Here is a 16,827-nt window from a genome sequence, read left to right on the forward strand (position 1 = left end):
CAACTCTTCTTGGAGAATTGGATTTGGCCCACCCATGGACCCCTTTATTTTCTACTAATGACATGACACAATTACCAAATACCTCATTTAATTTCTTTTCTTCCGAATAAAGCATTTTATGTTATGCAGTTAGATACTAAGTTAAGGACCATAGATTAATTTTAGTGCCTCATCCAATGGTCCAAACTATAATGACCAGTCCTGTGCTATTTTCTGCAAGGTTCAGTATGAAACAGACCCCTTTCTATCTTTTTCTTTAATCTCATATTTCGTATATTTAATTTAAGTCTGTATTCATCTCTGTATCACTATGCCCATTAGTTATTACCCGCACCGTTACAACATGCGTTTTATTATTATTATTATTATTATTATTATATGCGCCATTGTTACCTTAGTTTAACCAACATTAATTATTATTAATTAATAATATTGTTAATAATATTGTTAATATTATTATTATACCATAGTAGGATAGAACTAGAATACTATATCTTCCCCCACATTAGAACAACATTGCTGAACTTGCTTTCTGCTTTCTAATTTTCACTTCTTCACACTTCACTCTTCACACTTCACACCTCACACCTCACAAATCCACCAAATCTAGGAGCATATTCCAGCTCCACCACAAAACCCTGCAAAAAGAAACCCACTTTTGATTCTTTTCAGGTACCCATTCTCTTCTTCTGTTGCATTCCTAATTCAAGATCTTTTATTTATGGAGTTTGGAGGATTTTTTGTTCAGGAGATCTCTGTATTTGGTGTTAAACATGCAGATCGAGATGCGCATATATGCTACTTTATTATTATTATTTTCTTTTTCTTTGTTTATTTCACTTTTTATTTTTCTCTTCATATTTTCTGTATGTGTGTGTGTGTGTGTGTTTTACATTTGATTTCTTTGACAGTTTTCTACTATGTTATTCTCCTTTTGATGTGAACTCCCCTTTGAGGTGATTGTACTCTGAATACTCGTGCTTTTTCCTTGTACTTCAACTGCAAAAAAATGTTCCTTGCTCAGTGAGGAGGGAATCATCATTCAAGGCTTGAAATGATTAGTTTCTTTCTGTCCAGCTTGTATTGCTTAGCTGATAAAAAATATTAAACTAAAAAAAATGGAGCTTTATGATGCTGTTTTTTCTATGTGCTGATGGGGTCTAGCTGTGTGGTAAACCCCAAGTCATAGGTAGGTAACAAAAAGGTCTTAAGCAAAAGAAATAAAAAAAAAAAATTCAAGTTGTAGATACTGGTGCACAGGGCAAATTGTAAATTGAACTTTAGTCATTCATGCGTAGTTCATGATTAGATCACTATTTTTCTCCATATGCTGCATAGAGATTAGGATATTCAATACAGCTTCTTAATCAAGTAACTTGGAAGAGAATGATGCTAAACCTTGGATATGATTTGGAAAATATTTTTGGCTAAGAGTGTATTTTGGTGATAATTTGCAAATTATGGTTTGATTCAACGACCATTTTTTATTTTTTGATTTTGTTTGGGGGAGGGGGACTTAAAATTTAACTGAATGTGATTTTGACAATACATGTTTTGATGTTTTGAAAGACAAAACAAACACATACTTCGATGCAGATTTTGATTCAACCTGTTCTTGCTGTCCAGCTGTACCCTTAAGTCTGTTTTGATTTATGTGCTTATTTGTCTTATTACATGGATGAGAATATATTATTTGATTTGATTATGCCATGGCAAGTTGCATGGAGGTATCAGCATATGAATTGGCCTAAGATTTTCCACTGGAAGGGAGAGGGGTTGGGGAGGAACCTGCTTGTGTTTGTATGCTCCTGACACTGTTCTAGTTCCTTGTTAGGTGAACTCAAGCTCACTACTTGACATATGCATTAAAAAAGGGCATTGAAACACTTGTTTCTGGTGGAGCTTGACTAGTGCATCTTCTATGCTATCTTTTGTAACAGAACATATGGGGTCACTCTGCAGCAAGAATCGTCGTTATAATGATGCCGAGGCTGAAGAAAATGCACAGGTTCGCTTTTCTTGAAAAATTGCATACTACTTAGGCCACAGATAATTGTAAACATTAAAATGAGATCTAATTTGATAAAGCTGTTGTGCTTTTGCAGGCTGCAGAAATTGAGAGAAGAATAGAATTAGAAACAAAGGCTGAAAAGCATATTCAGAAACTTCTACTACTAGGTTTGTTTCATCTGGGTCAGCTTTCCCTTTATATCACAGTTGTGTTATTGTATATACTCCACATATAAGTTCCCAAGCAAAAAATTAGTCCAGGATTGAAACTCCTAGAAGGACTTGGAATCTAACATTGCGTCAGTTGTGATGTTATCAAGAGGAGAAATAATCATATATGCCACAATCTGTTACAACCTGCATGCTTTTGTTGATGTTACTTTTGTGGATTTACATAAATAAACAAATCGATTTCTCTGTTATTTAGGTGCTGGAGAGTCAGGGAAGTCTACAATCTTTAAGCAGGCAAGAAATTGCATGTTCTCTACAGCTTCTTAAGATAATATATGATTGCTAGGGTACCGTATATTTAGTGCTGACATTGCCTATTGGTTGAAATATGCAGATAAAACTTTTGTTTCAAACGGGCTTTGATGAGGCAGAGCTAAAAAGCTACATACCAGTCATTCATGCTAATGTGTATCAGACAATAAAAGTACGCAATACTTGAAAGGGTGTGTTGATTATTTTTCTTTTAAAAATACATAGAGCTTAATAGTGCCACCATAGTTTCAACAAAAAGTTAAATGTGAGTTGAGTTTTATTGGATATATTTGAGAAAATGGTTCCTTAGATTGTGCTTAACATGTTTAAACAGCTACTGCATGATGGGGCGAAGGAGTTAGCTCAGAATGATATTGATTCTTCAAAATATTTGATATCCAGTGAGAAGCAGGTAGTTATTTAGGTTTCTTTTCTGAAGCATCTGTTGCAGTTGTCTAACTTGTATGTCAAAAGTCTTGTTATTTAAAAGAGATTGATTTTATGACAGGGTATTGGTGAGAAACTCTCGGAAATTGGAGGCAGGCTCGATTACCCACATCTCACCAAGGAGCTTGCAAAGGAAATAGAGACTCTGTGGGAGGATGCTGCAATTCAGGTGGCTCTATTGCACACTTTGATTGTGTTGCCTTTGGTATTTCTCTCATAAATAACTTGGTATTTATGTCAAACATTTTACTTGCTGTAGGAAACATATGCCCGTGGTAATGAACTTCAAGTTCCAGATTGTACCCATTATTTCATGGAAAATTTGCAGAGGCTGGCTGATGCAAACTATGTTCCAACAAAGGTATCCAAGATTGGTTTTTCACTCTTTCTTTTGTTGTTACTGTAATGTGTTTTATTTTCTCTTAGTATGCTACAAACCTTTCTTTTCTATTTGGGCTATGTGTATTAAATGTTCCAAGTATGACAGTCCAAAATTTGAAAAAAAAAGTTGTAGATCATGTTTTGTTAATAACCATATTAATGATCATATCTTGCTTTATTCATCACAAATCTAATCAGCAGTTAGCTCTGTTTGATGTCCTAAACTTGTTTTTATCCATGATTCAATTTAACTTTCTAGTAGTTGCAAGCATATTAATATTGTCAATTGTGATGCTGCAAAAGTTACCTGATATGTAGTCATCACACCAAGCACACTATATTTTTTTCTTTTATAGAACCGTCAATATGAAATTGTTGTAAAATATCTCATATTTCTTTCACTGTTATACAGGAGGATGTTCTGTATGCAAGAGTTCGTACAACAGGTGTTGTGGAAATCCAGTTCAGGTGAACATACTGACCTGAAATGATAGTCAAATGCTTATTTCTGTCCCTCCCTTATACCGGATTGAAGACTTTTATATGTTGAGTAGTGCTGTATATTTGCTCATTATTAACCAACTTAGAATGAAGGCATAAACGTAGTTTCAAACAAATGCATTATTCAGTCTTTAGTCTCACTAGTTACTCTTCATATATAAATTTTCAGCAGTCTCTGAAGGGGACAATAAGTTAGATTCTACATTTACTGAGTGCAATTCCTTGGTTATGAATTATAGCTTTTGGAATATTAACCCTTTAGCTTGATTCCTGTTGCTTGAGCTTATATAGAAACAATGTTGTAGCATCTTGGTACCTATTACTTTTTCTCTCTACCTATTACTAATAAGTATTCACAACCTTAGATTGAGATAAGTGTGATTCAGTCTTGGCATGTATGTGTGCACATGAAGGCAGTTGTGCTCTTGTTGGTTACTTATTATTCATAATGTCATGTTGCTTTTTCTCAAATCTTAATCTGGTTTAGAGATTGGAACAACTTGATTGGTATGTCTGTGCTATTTTGACAGCCCTGTTGGAGAAAACAAGAAAAGCGGTGAGGTCTATAGACTCTTTGATGTTGGGGGCCAGAGAAATGAAAGGAGAAAATGGATCCATCTTTTTGAAGGAGTTTCAGCTGTAATATTCTGTGCTGCTATTAGCGAGTATGGTTTACCAATTGTTTGCGTATATTAATATGATTACAAAATAATGTAATTTTAGCTGCATAACTTAGTTATGAGTATACACCTTCTATGAGTTATCATCTTACTTAAAAGCACTTACCAATTACTTGAAAGTGATGAATAAGGGAAACTCGTTCTAGTGCTGTAGGTAAGGATTTAGCATGTTTGGTGTTAGTAATGTTAGAGAGTTTGGTGTGTAATAACTGATAATTAATAGGTGTGTGAAGCTACTATGGTCTTGACATGATATTTGCTTTTCAGGTATGATCAAACGCTTTTTGAGGATGAGAACAGGAACAGAATGATGGAGACTAAGGAACTTTTTGAGTGGGTCCTTAAGCAGCCATGTTTTGAGGTTTCATTCCATACTACTTTTTTTTTATATATATATTATTTATACTTTTGGAAAATAAAGAACTAATAATAACAATTAATGTTTGCATCTGTCAATGAATAATGACACCCCTTCCATTCTATGCACAGAAAACATCCTTCATGTTATTTTTAAACAAGTTCGACATATTCGAGAAGAAGATCCTGAAGGTAAGAACCTCCGGACATTGTACAACGCACACCTTTTTATTGGTCGAGGCTGTCGTCATTTCGGTCTAATACAGTGTCTTTCATTGTTCAGGTCCCACTCAATGTATGTGAATGGTTCAAAGATTATCAGCCAGTTTCAACAGGGAAGCAAGAGATTGAGCATGCATATGAGTAAGCAACTTATTATCATTCCAAATTCTGCATTATTACCTATTACTTCAATCTTTCTTCTTAGTTGTGTATATAAACTACCTCTGCAGGTTTGTGAAGAAGAAGTTTGAAGAGTTATATTTCCAGAGCACTGCTCCTGACCACGTGGATCGCGTCTTCAAGGTCTATAGGACAACCGCCCTTGATCAAAAGCTTGTAAAGAAGACTTTCAAGCTTGTCGACGAGACATTGAGGCGGAGGAATCTCTTTGAAGCTGGTTTATTGTGACCATGGAAGACAATATGTCAGTGAGAGATGAAACATATTTTTACATTGAAGAGGTTATCAGATTTTGGGTACATTAGAGGTTTGGGTATACCACAGTATTTAAAATCCATTTGTTGATTTTGTGTCTCAGTAAAATGCTGTTGAGTTGAGTGAGGTGGATATTGGTGAAAATGGCCCTTCTCAAATACTTGATCACCATTTCCATCATCATCTTCTTTAGAAGGAAAAATTTGTTGTGCTTGAAGTTTTCAGAATGACATCATGATTTGTGATTATTCTCTTGTTTATTATTATTATTATTGAAAGTAACCCATGATATTTTTCATATTTTATATCCATTATTTGTTTTTTAATTATGAGGTTTTGCCTGTGCTTTGAACTTGCCATGTCAATATGTCATGTTTTGAATTGTAATATTTTGAAGAGAGTTTTTTATTCTTATAATCATTTTGAACACTTGCACGAAACCGAATAGCTTTCGGTCCGTGCTAACTGGAATTGTTGTCTAGATAAGATGCATTTCTATGGTTGACATGACTGGAACTATTTCTCAACATGAACAAGATATAATGATGACAGCGTGAAAATTTACACTGTACAAATTTACACTATACTTTTGTAGAAGAATATTATGGATGGGATTGTTTAGGAAAATCATGATGTCTTTTTTTTTTTTTTCCCAGTAGATTTATACAAATATATAATTTAAAAGTAATTATGTAAGGAGTGATATAAAAAAATAAGATTAATGTTATCATTTTTTTTTTCAATTTTTAAACTATGACTATGATTTCGGAAATGATTTCAATGCTAGTCAATTATATTTGTAAATATAAAACTAGGTAATTATTCGTATTATTTTTGTATAAAAATAATAAATTAAAATTTTTAAATAATTTAATATATTTGATTAAATATAATTTAATAATTTTTAATTATTTTTACGTAAAGATGACTGTACATAAATTTTCGTTATAAAAATGTGATGAGAACAAAGCTGCCGTGGTTATTTACTAAATAAAGAATAATATGACTAATCTTAGGTAAGAATATGGTAAAGCCTGCAAGCTAATAGAAATTAAAGTTGAAATAAACCGTTGGCTTCACCAAGAAATTTAGGAAGGATGGTTTAGTTTGTTGATTTGGGCACCGCATGTTAAGAATAGTATAATGTGTAAATTGGGTTCATTCAGGAGGTTGTAAACTACTCTCACAAAAAAACCAAAAGCCTTAACCCCTCTTTCTCTCACAACCATCCCCTACTTTTCTTTCCATCAATTAGCACAAACAAAAAAAACAAACTCCCCCATCACTTTTCCCGCCAAACACAAACTAAATCAGTTATTCCACTTCTTGGTTCATTGTGAACACAACAACTAAAACAACTTTGTTTTTTTCTTCACATATAAAGTCCAACCCTTAACCCTAAGTGCTTCATGCAAAGAAACAAGTCACTTTGTGTTTGCCCCATTTTGAGTACTCTTCAATCTAGTGTCTTATTCGTGATGGGTAGCAGTACTACTACACAAAGATCACATTGTTGGCATTATTGGGGCATCATTGTAGCATGGCTTACATTGTTGGAAATGAAGATGATGGTGCATTATGTGAATGGTGAACTCAATTACAAGGAGGCTCTCACCAAGTCATTAATATTTCTAGAGGCACAAAGATCAGGAAAACTCCCTTCCAATAACAGGGTACCTTGGAGAGAAGACTCAGCCCTAGATGATGGAAAACTAGCTAATGTATGTGTAACTATAATGCATCTCAAATACAAACATAGAAAAGTAATAATAATATATTTATTTATTTATTTATTATGTACGTAGGTGGACCTTGTTGGAGGTTACTATGATGCTGGGGATAATGTAAAATATGGCCTCCCAATGGCTTTTACTATTACAACCCTATCATGGGCTGCAATTTTTTACAAATCAGAATTAGAAGCTACAAATGAAATGGGGAATGTTCATGATGCCATTAGATGGGGCACTGATTATTTTCTCAAAGCTAGTTCTAGACGCAAAAGATTATATGTCCAGGTATATATATCTAAGCAGAGCCTTATAACGTAATAATTAATGTTTTTGCAAATAAAAAGTTGCAATATATGTATATATTATTATTTTTCAGGTAGGGGACCCGGAAGAGGATCACCATTGTTGGGTTCGACCGGAAAATATGAAGACGAAAAGAACGGTTTTGAAGATTGATAGTAACACGCCAGGGACTGAGATTGCAGCTGAAACCGCGGCGGCAATGGCGGCTGCTTCTATCGTTTTTAGGGACTCTGATCGTAAATATTCACATAGTCTCCTTAACAAAGCGAAATCGGTAAGTTACAATGTTTTGTTATATATAATTAAACACAATCATGCTCTTATTTTAATTTGTATCTTATTTTATTGGCAGCTTTTTGTATTTTCGAAATCACACAAAGGAACCTATGACGGAGAGTGTCCCTTCTACTGCTCTTACTCAGGCTATAATGTAATAATTTCCTATCAATCTTATCAAGTGACTGTTATATATATATATGATGATGTGGTTGTTTATAATAATTATTGGATAATACAGGATGAACTTATGTGGGCAGCAACATGGTTATACATGGCTACGAGGAAGCCTGCGTATTTGAAGTACATAGAAGAAGAATCGATAAGTGCTAGCGTAACAGAATTTAATTGGGATCTTAAATATGCAGGAGCCCAAATCCTTCTTACCAAGGTTAACTAGTTCTTTATTTATTTATGAAAAAGTGTTTTAATTAATTGGTGTGTATCTTATTAATTAACACCACGTGTGTTGGTGTTGCTACTCCTCAGTTACATTTTGAAGGAACAAAGAATTTGGACACATTCAAAGTTCATGCCGATAGTTTCATATGTTCAGTTCTTCCGGAAAGTCCCTATCATCAAATTAACTTATCCCCTGGTTAGTAATATTAATATCAATGGCTTCTCTTTTATATGTATGTGCGTTTTAATATAATTAAATATATATAGGTGGGTTCGTTCATTTGAGAGATGGTGCCAACACACAATATGCTACCGGGACAGCATTGTTGTTCACTGTGTATGGTGATTTGCTTGCCAAACATAAACAGAAAATCACTTGCGGAGACAAACAATTTGATCCCTCTCACCTCCTCTCCTTTGCTAAGATACAAGTTAGTTTTATCATTATTATTATTATTAACACTCTTGTTTGAGTTCCTTTCTTTTTCTTGAACTAATATTATGTTCTATTTTATTGTGTTTGAGAGCTCTTTTTTCTAATTGGAAAATATTACTGCAGATGGATTATATACTAGGGAAGAACCCTGAAGGAAGATCATACATGGTAGGGTTTGGGAAGAACCCACCAACACAAGCTCACCATAGAGGTGCATCCATGCAAAAGTTGCCAAAGGATGAAGAAGTAAACTGTCCCACGAGCTTCTCAAAATGGTTGAATAAAGACCAACCTAACCCCAATGAGCTCACCGGTGCTATTCTTGGTGGACCTGACGGCAATGACAAGTTCAAAGACAAGCGTTGGGAATCTGTTTACACTGAGCCATGCACATACATTAATTCTCTAGCAGTTGGACCTTTAGCCAAGCTTGCATCTTTGTCTTAATTAATAAAAGTCTTAGTTACTAGTAACTTGCTTGGAATGCTAAAAATTAGAATTCACTCGAGAATTGAATTCTTTTTCTTGTTTTAAAATAACTAAAAATGAATGATACAAATTTTTTTGAGAATTTTAATTTTAATTTTTTTATTTATAAATTAGATAAAAAAATTTGGAATTTCAAATTAATTCCCACACCCTTTAAATTTAGACTTAATTTGATAAAATTTTTATTTTTTAAAAATAGTTTATAAAAGTTAGTTTTTAAAAGGTTATAGCATATGTATTTAATAAATTAAATTAAAAATAACTTTTAATAAGCATAAATAACAACAAATGCGTTTGATAAAATAATTTTTAAAATTTAAAAATATTATAATAAACATTAATATAAGAATTAAATTTACATATTAATTAATGTATGAGATTATATTAGATCTTTAGTTTTAATAAGCACAAGTCAACTTTAAAAAATTCTCTCTTATATACTTTTAAAAATACCTCTAACTTTTAAAACTAGAAGCACAAAGTACATAAATCTCTTGATTTACTAAACATAAAATAAGATATTTGTACTTTTAAAAAACACAAATACCTTTTCAAAAAGTTTTATTAAATCAAGCCTTAATATGTCAAATATAAAAAATATCCTTATTTACAATTAATATTTTTTTTTTCAAAAATAAAATTATAAAAGAAATTTAATTCATATAAAATTTATTCTAAATTAAAAATTGAATTCTATTCTATTAATATATTATATATTGGGTAAAATAATATTAAGAAGATGACAAAATTTTATATTTATTTTGATTCCAAGTCACGATTAAACACTTTTTTTAGAGAGATATCTGTCCCCATACTTAGTTATTATAGGATTGATGACAATACTCTCTTAGAATATAATGAAACCAATGAATTTCTTAGTTAGCAACAATAAAAATTCTTAACTCTCTTAAACAAGAAAAACTCTCAATAGTTAAAATACACACTTGATTAGTGTGTTTTTAATAGCGACAAGAGTTTATTTATATATATTGCACATAATAATTATAATTTTATTGTCAATAGATACAATGTTTTAAACATACACCATTTTTTAAAGAGTTGGGTCTCTTTAATCAAAGATATAATCTTTTAAACATACACTATTTTTAAAGGTTTATGTTCCTTTAATCAAATGGTACTATATATCATTATTGTAATTGACAATATATAAATAGTTAATAATTATTTATTAATATTGATAATATTAATAATATTAAATTTGTAAATACTTTTTATTATAGTTATTTTAAATTATAGAATTAAATTTAAAATAAAAGTATTTTTTTTTAAAAAGAATAAAATTTTTTTTTCTCGTATTAAATGATTTCAAACAAACTCTTACTTTACCACATATATAGCTAGATCCATATAGTTTGTATAGTTATTAGTGTTTTAAGTATTTGGCATATATGATAAGATATGGTGATAATTAATTAGATTAGATAATAGATGGATTTGTGTTTGCATATGACGATAATGCTGAGTTGTAGAGTTGTAATGTATATTAAGTGTAAACACCTGCCTATTAGATGAATTTTGCTAACAATTGATTATGAGTAATAAACCATGATAAGTGATTAATTTCTGAATTTGTGAAAATTATTTCTGCTGGCAGGGTCTCTGCAGAAGCCAATTAACATGCTGGCATTATTCAAGAATATTATGTTAGAGTATTAGTGAAATTTTCTTATGGGACCAATTCGTATACATTATATTCCTCTATTAATTACTAGTAAATAATTTCAACAAAGATAATAATGACTTCTTTCGCAGGGGTGTAAGCGATGATCGTTCTTGTTAGTTGAGAATACAAAATAGTCAGTCTCATTCTGAAATAAGATTGAAAGAACATTCCTGGTGTATTTATTTGCAATAAGAACAATGAATTTTATACTCATATAATAAAAAAAGGTTTTCATTCATTGTGTTGTCACATTCTTCTTTACCGGGTAATATATATATTATGTAAAATTTACATCAATTTAAGAATCTTATCCAATAATAAAAGAAGGAGCTTGTCAACTAAATGTGTGGGAAAAAAAAATTATATTATGTGTACAATAAAATCTCTCATTAAAATTAATTATTAATATAAAAAATATATTAAAATATAAATATATATTAAAAATAAATTAAATTATATATATATTTATATATAAATATATTAATAATTAATTTTAGTGATTAATTTTAAGTTATAAATAATATTTAAAAAAAATGCATTCATTTATATAAAAATTCATACATATGGGACATTTTAGAGTAATAAAGAAACACGGAAAAGAAAGTAGTTCCTCTCCTTCTTTGAATGGAGTAGGAAAATGATAAATTATCTACGGGTTGTAGAGTTCTAGTCAAAACTCAAAACTAGGGGATGGGCATGGTCCGGTCTGATTTGAAGATTCGGTCCGATTTCAAATATTTTAGAAGCTAATTTGGTGTAATTTTATCGAATTTAGGGTTGGGTAAGAGTCTTAAAAATAGACTCGGTTATTATTTTGGATCGGGTTCGGGCCATAGTTCGGGTCACCTGAAATTAGTCCGGTAGTCCGATCATCATACGCAATTAATATTTTGTGTTATTAGTGATGAATGATGCCTATTTTTATATGGAATTTAAGTATTGTAAACTTTAATATTTTGTGTTATTAGTTATTATAAGACTATAAGTTAATGTTTTATGTTTAAAATGCATAAGATTTTAGACTAATTAATGCATAATATTGTGTTATTTGTATTGATTTAAATATTTGGTGTTATTAGACAATATTAGTATTAATTATGGTTATGCTTTAATTTTAGAGAAGAGTTGGTTCTTGTTATATTTTTCTAAGTGAATTTTACTATGTCAAATAATGATTGGAGTCTTGGAAATTTGGATATTTTCACATGCTAGCTTATAAGAAGGTATCAAGATAATGTAATATTAACGACCCGATTTTCACCCGATTTTTACCCGGTATAATCGTGGCTCAAAAGTGTATATGTTTCATCGGGTCTAGGGTCGAATTTGAGTCTAATAAATAGGTTTGATATATATTTCGGACCGGATCAAGATCACATCAAACTCAATTTCACCTAACCCATGCACACCCCTACTCAAAACCAATAAATGAGTTACTTTTTTCAAATAATTAATAGTAGTATAAATTTCATTCTTAATTTTAACGTAAGTTATTTTAAAATAAAAGTAGTATTAAAAATAGCTTATTATTATTATTATTATTATTATTATTATTATTATTATTATTATTATTATTATTAAGTATTGCCCACTAAAAAAAATCATATATACTAAGTATTAAATTTCTAAGATAGATAAGCATCATAGCAAAACCAGGTAATGTAATCCTATGTGCGGGTACGTGTTCAGTAGAATTGATTCGAACCAACCTTATCATCGCCAGCTTCTAACATATTTCATTTCCACGTTTAAAATTCGTCCTAATTTGTTAATCAAATTTCCTTTTCAATATGATACCGCTGAAATCAATATTTGGAGTTTCTCACAAATACTACTAATTGATGATATACTCTTTATTTGGTAACTTGATTTGATCTATACCAAACCCAAATGCTTTTCTTGATATATATTTTGGTGCCTAGTGCTAATCCGTAAAATACTCATGTGACACATTGAGAGATAATGTTGACACCAAAAGTTGCAATTTTTGGTTTTGTCACAGAATTTAATTTCAAAATTGAGAATGGGTTTAAAGAGTTACCAAATTGTGGGTAGTGTTACGGTTCTGGGCACATTTTAATGCTAATGTATCAATATTTGAACTCACTTAATTTTTTAAGTTAAAACCAAGTAAGTCTAATTATTAATATTTAATAAGAAAATTAAGGATACAAAATAATATAAGACAAAGGAAGTTTTGTTAAAAAGAATATTTCATTATTTAAGTATCTGTTATAAATGATCACATATTTATAACTCAAACTTTTATTTCTATTTATAGCTATACACCTCTTTAATGGATGATTATCATTATATCTAATCAACAGTTCAGATTGATCTTTTAAAATCTTCATTATAATATCTAATTTACCATATTTTTCTAAACTCTTAGATTATTCTAGACCATTATTTATACTTCTACTTATATCTATACTCTTTTAGAATGCTCTATAATCTTTCAGAATCTTCTATAACCTTCTAGGTTTATTTGAGACTCTTTGGGACATTTTAGAATCTTATGAAACCATCTAGAGTATTCTCAAATCTCAACCACTCAAGTCACCTCTATTAGACTCATCCATATCCTCGTGATATGGCTTTAACAAGCTCACATGGAAGATTGGATGAATTTTCATAAAGGGAGGGAGTTGTACTTTATAAGCAACCTCCCAAACATATCTAATGATCTCAAATGACCCTTATATTTACATATCAAGCCCTTATAGACCTTGCGAAAGGCTTTGAATTGTTGTGGAAGAAGTTTAATTATTACTTTATCTCCCAATTGATAACTAGCATATGTCCTTGAAAGAGGTAGAATTTCCTCTTTGGATATTGATATATATATGAGTGCAGAACAGATATAAAAACCAATGAAACAATGCAGACCGAGTACAAAAGTCTATGAAAGGAAAGTATAAGTAAGTAAGGAGCAAGAATAACAAAGGGGAGTGATGATGCTCGAATCAGTGCCTTCAATCATGTGCAATTTGTACCTGAGTGAGGAAGATGGGATTAGAGAATGCAGGTAAGGGAAGAAAGAAAGAATGTTGCCAGAGGAGGAACAGAGATGACAGAGGGAGAGAGAATTTGCATTACCAAAAGTTGCCTAACAAACATAGTCACGTAGTCGAGTATTAGAGCATTTCTTTTTGCTGCCTCTCCTCAGCTGCTCAACCGCATCTGCTGTCAAGTGTCCCTTTTGCATAACAGAATTTATCTTGTATTCAGTGCCAAGTTTGCCCCTCATTGCTTGGTCAGCCTCTAATTCCATTTTTCTTAATTTGCTCGTGACATTACCTCCTCCATCAGCAGTAACCTTGTCCTCAAGGTTGAAAGTTGGGTATGCCTCATAGAATTCCTCTTCAAATTCCCAAGTAGAAGGAGCATCAGCAGCTTTTTCCCATTGGACTAAGAGTTGTTGCAGCTCACGACCACCTTGCACAATAGTCCTCTTAGCCAAAATGCTGGTAGGGAAAATAACAGGTCCTCCTTCAGTAGTCTTTAAAGGCATTGGAAGATAAGGAAGCTTGCCATCTCCCTTGAACTTCTTGAGCAGCAAAATATGAAACACATAATGTATTTTAGCCTCATTAGGTAACTGTAATTTGTAAGCTACAGGGCTTACCTTGTGGACAATTTTGAAGGGACCAAAATATCGCATTCCCAACTTCTGATTTTTTCTTAAGGCCACTGAGTGTTGTCGGTAAGGTTGTAGTTTCACCAAAACCAAATCACCTACTTCCAATTCACTTTGTCTGCGGTTTCTATCTGCAAAAGTTTTCATAGACTGTTGAGCACAAGTCATATTAACCTTAAGTTGGGCCAACAACTGATCCCTTTCTAGCAGCATCTCTTGCAATGAATGATCATCATTAGGAGTAATTTCATACTTAACCAAAGAGGGGGAGATCTCTGCCATAGAGGGCCTTATAGGGAGTCATTTTAATAGAACTGTGAAATGTTATGTTATACCAATACTGTGACCAAGGCAGCATAGAAAACCAACGCTTGGGGTTGTCAAAGCAATAGCAATGCAGATACATCTCAAGAGCTTTGTTTAAAACTTCACTTTGTCCATCCGATTGAGGGTGGTATGCTGAACTCATGGCCAAATTCGTGCCCTGCAATTTAAACAATTGCTGCCAGAACTTACTGATAAAGACTCTATCTCTATCAGAAATTATTTTCCTTGGAAAATCATGTAATTTCACCACATGCTGCACAAAGTTTTCAGCTACCTGTTTGCTATTGAAATCATGTTTTAAAGCAATGAAATGAGCAAACTTGGTTAATCTATCAATCACTACCATAATCACTGAATAGCCATGAGATGGTGGAAGAGAAGTAATGAAATCCATACAAATTTCTTTCCAAACTTAGGAAGGCACTGGTAAGGGCTGCAATAATCCTGTTGGAAATTTGTTCTCCACCTTAGCTTGTTGACAAATAACATAGTTCCGCATATATTCTTTGATCTGCTGTTGCATATTTGGCCAATAGAAATTGGAGCATATTCTGTCAATTGTTTTAGCAGAACCAGAATGCCCCCTATGGCACTATCATGATATTCCTTGAGGATTAATTGAATAAGAGAGCTTTGTTGAGGAATAACCACCCTATTTTTCCACAGCAGCAACCCATTCTTATAAGAATAATTTTCATTAGTTGCTATTTTCTCTCTACACTTCAGCAAGAGTTCCTTAAGAGAGCCATCATTCTCTAAGTCATGTTTAAGTGTCTGCAGCCAATTCAGATCTGGGCAAGACCAAGCGGCATAGTAACATCTAGATAAAGCATCAGCAGCAACATTCTTTATTCCCAGTTTATATTGGATTTCAAAATTAAATCCCACAAACTTGTGCAGCCATTTCTGCTGTTCTGGTGTGCTCAGACTCTTTTCTAGTAGAGCCTTCAAACTTTGTTGGTCTGTTTTGATGACAAATCTCTTACCCAACAAATAATGCCTAAATTTTGCAATGGCTTCAGTGATTGCATATAATTCCCTGGTATAAGCCGATTGACATTGCATGGTTGGGGACAATTTCTTTGAGAAATAGGCAATAGGGTGTTTACCTTGGCTTAGAACAGCCCCTATTCCCAACCCAGATGCATCTGTCTCCACCTCAAAAGGCAATTCAAAATTTGGTAAAGCCAAAACTGGCTCTGAAGTAATAGCTTTCTTTAGTTTCAAGAAGGCTTCCTCAGCATCATTATTCCAGAAAAAAGCATCCTTCTTTAAAAGATTGGTCAATGGGGCTGCCAAAGAAGCATAACCTTTGATGAACCTTCGATAATAACCTGTCAAGCCTAAGAATCCTCGCAATTGTTTTAGATTCTTAGGTACTTGCCACTCTACCACAGCTTTAACCTTCTCCTTCTCCATGTGCACGCCTTCTTTAGTGATTGTGTGGCCCAAATAGTCGATTTCTGAGACCCCAAAGAGGCATTTAGACAATTTGGCATAGAGTGTGTTTTGCTGTAATAGCTTCAGCACTGTTTCCAAATGGCCCAATTGAGCATTCCAATACGGACTATACACCAAAATGTCATAAAAAAATACCAATACAAACCTTCTCAAATAAGGTTTAAAAACATCATTCATTAATGCTTGAAAAGTGGCTGGAGCGTTGGTTAAACCAAATGGCATGACTAGCCATTCATAATGTCCTTGATGGATTTTAAAAGCAGTCTTCTCTCTATCCTCCTTCTTTACTAAACTTTGATGGTAGCTTGACCTTAAATCAAGCTTTGAAAAGATTGTAGCCCCAAACAGTTCATCTAACAACTCATCAACAGTGGGAATATGGAAGTTATCTTTAATTGTAATGTTGTTTAGTGCTCTATAATCAGTACAAAACCTCCAAGTACCATCCTTCTTCTTAACTAACAAGATTGGAGATGAAAAAGGACTCTTACTTGGCTGAATTATTCCCTCACTAAGCATCTGTTGCACCATTCCTTCAATATGCTCCTTTTGCGAATGAT

At 32.4% G+C, this 16,827-nt stretch overlaps 2 protein-coding genes across 8 annotated transcripts; both read left to right on the plus strand.

The window, feature by feature from the left end:
* The first annotated feature begins 476 nt into the window (after positions 1 to 476).
* On the plus strand, positions 477 to 5,816 carry LOC112783167 (guanine nucleotide-binding protein alpha-1 subunit). Of its 7 annotated transcripts, none has more exons than XM_025825977.3 (15): positions 488 to 672; positions 1,718 to 1,834; positions 1,941 to 2,008; positions 2,106 to 2,178; positions 2,438 to 2,475; positions 2,576 to 2,665; positions 2,828 to 2,905; positions 3,002 to 3,109; positions 3,200 to 3,301; positions 3,734 to 3,789; positions 4,353 to 4,487; positions 4,770 to 4,863; positions 4,992 to 5,051; positions 5,143 to 5,222; positions 5,312 to 5,816. In XM_025825977.3, the coding sequence occupies exons 3-15, from the start codon at positions 1,946 to 1,948 to the stop codon at positions 5,487 to 5,489; spliced, it is 1,155 nt and encodes a 384-aa protein (XP_025681762.1). In that variant the 5' UTR covers positions 488 to 672; positions 1,718 to 1,834; positions 1,941 to 1,945; the 3' UTR covers positions 5,490 to 5,816. The 7 variants fall into 7 exon arrangements, with proteins under 7 accessions (XP_025681759.1, XP_025681762.1, XP_072085654.1 ...); XM_072229553.1 differs by having other exon boundaries at positions 1,728 to 1,834; XM_025825974.3 differs by having other exon boundaries at positions 477 to 672; positions 1,824 to 2,008.
* An 826-nt stretch (positions 5,817 to 6,642) lies between these two features.
* Positions 6,643 to 9,113, plus strand: LOC112783910 (endoglucanase 16-like). Its single transcript, XM_025826991.3, has 8 exons — positions 6,643 to 7,237; positions 7,322 to 7,534; positions 7,626 to 7,826; positions 7,905 to 7,982; positions 8,070 to 8,219; positions 8,318 to 8,426; positions 8,498 to 8,661; positions 8,790 to 9,113. The coding sequence occupies exons 1-8, from the start codon at positions 6,926 to 6,928 to the stop codon at positions 9,111 to 9,113; spliced, it is 1,551 nt and encodes a 516-aa protein (XP_025682776.1). The 5' UTR covers positions 6,643 to 6,925.
* The last annotated feature ends 7,714 nt before the right edge of the window (positions 9,114 to 16,827 follow it).

Source organism: Arachis hypogaea, chromosome 20 (genome assembly GCF_003086295.3).
Source record: "Arachis hypogaea cultivar Tifrunner chromosome 20, arahy.Tifrunner.gnm2.J5K5, whole genome shotgun sequence".
NCBI classification, from domain to species: Eukaryota; Viridiplantae; Streptophyta; class Magnoliopsida; order Fabales; family Fabaceae; genus Arachis; species Arachis hypogaea.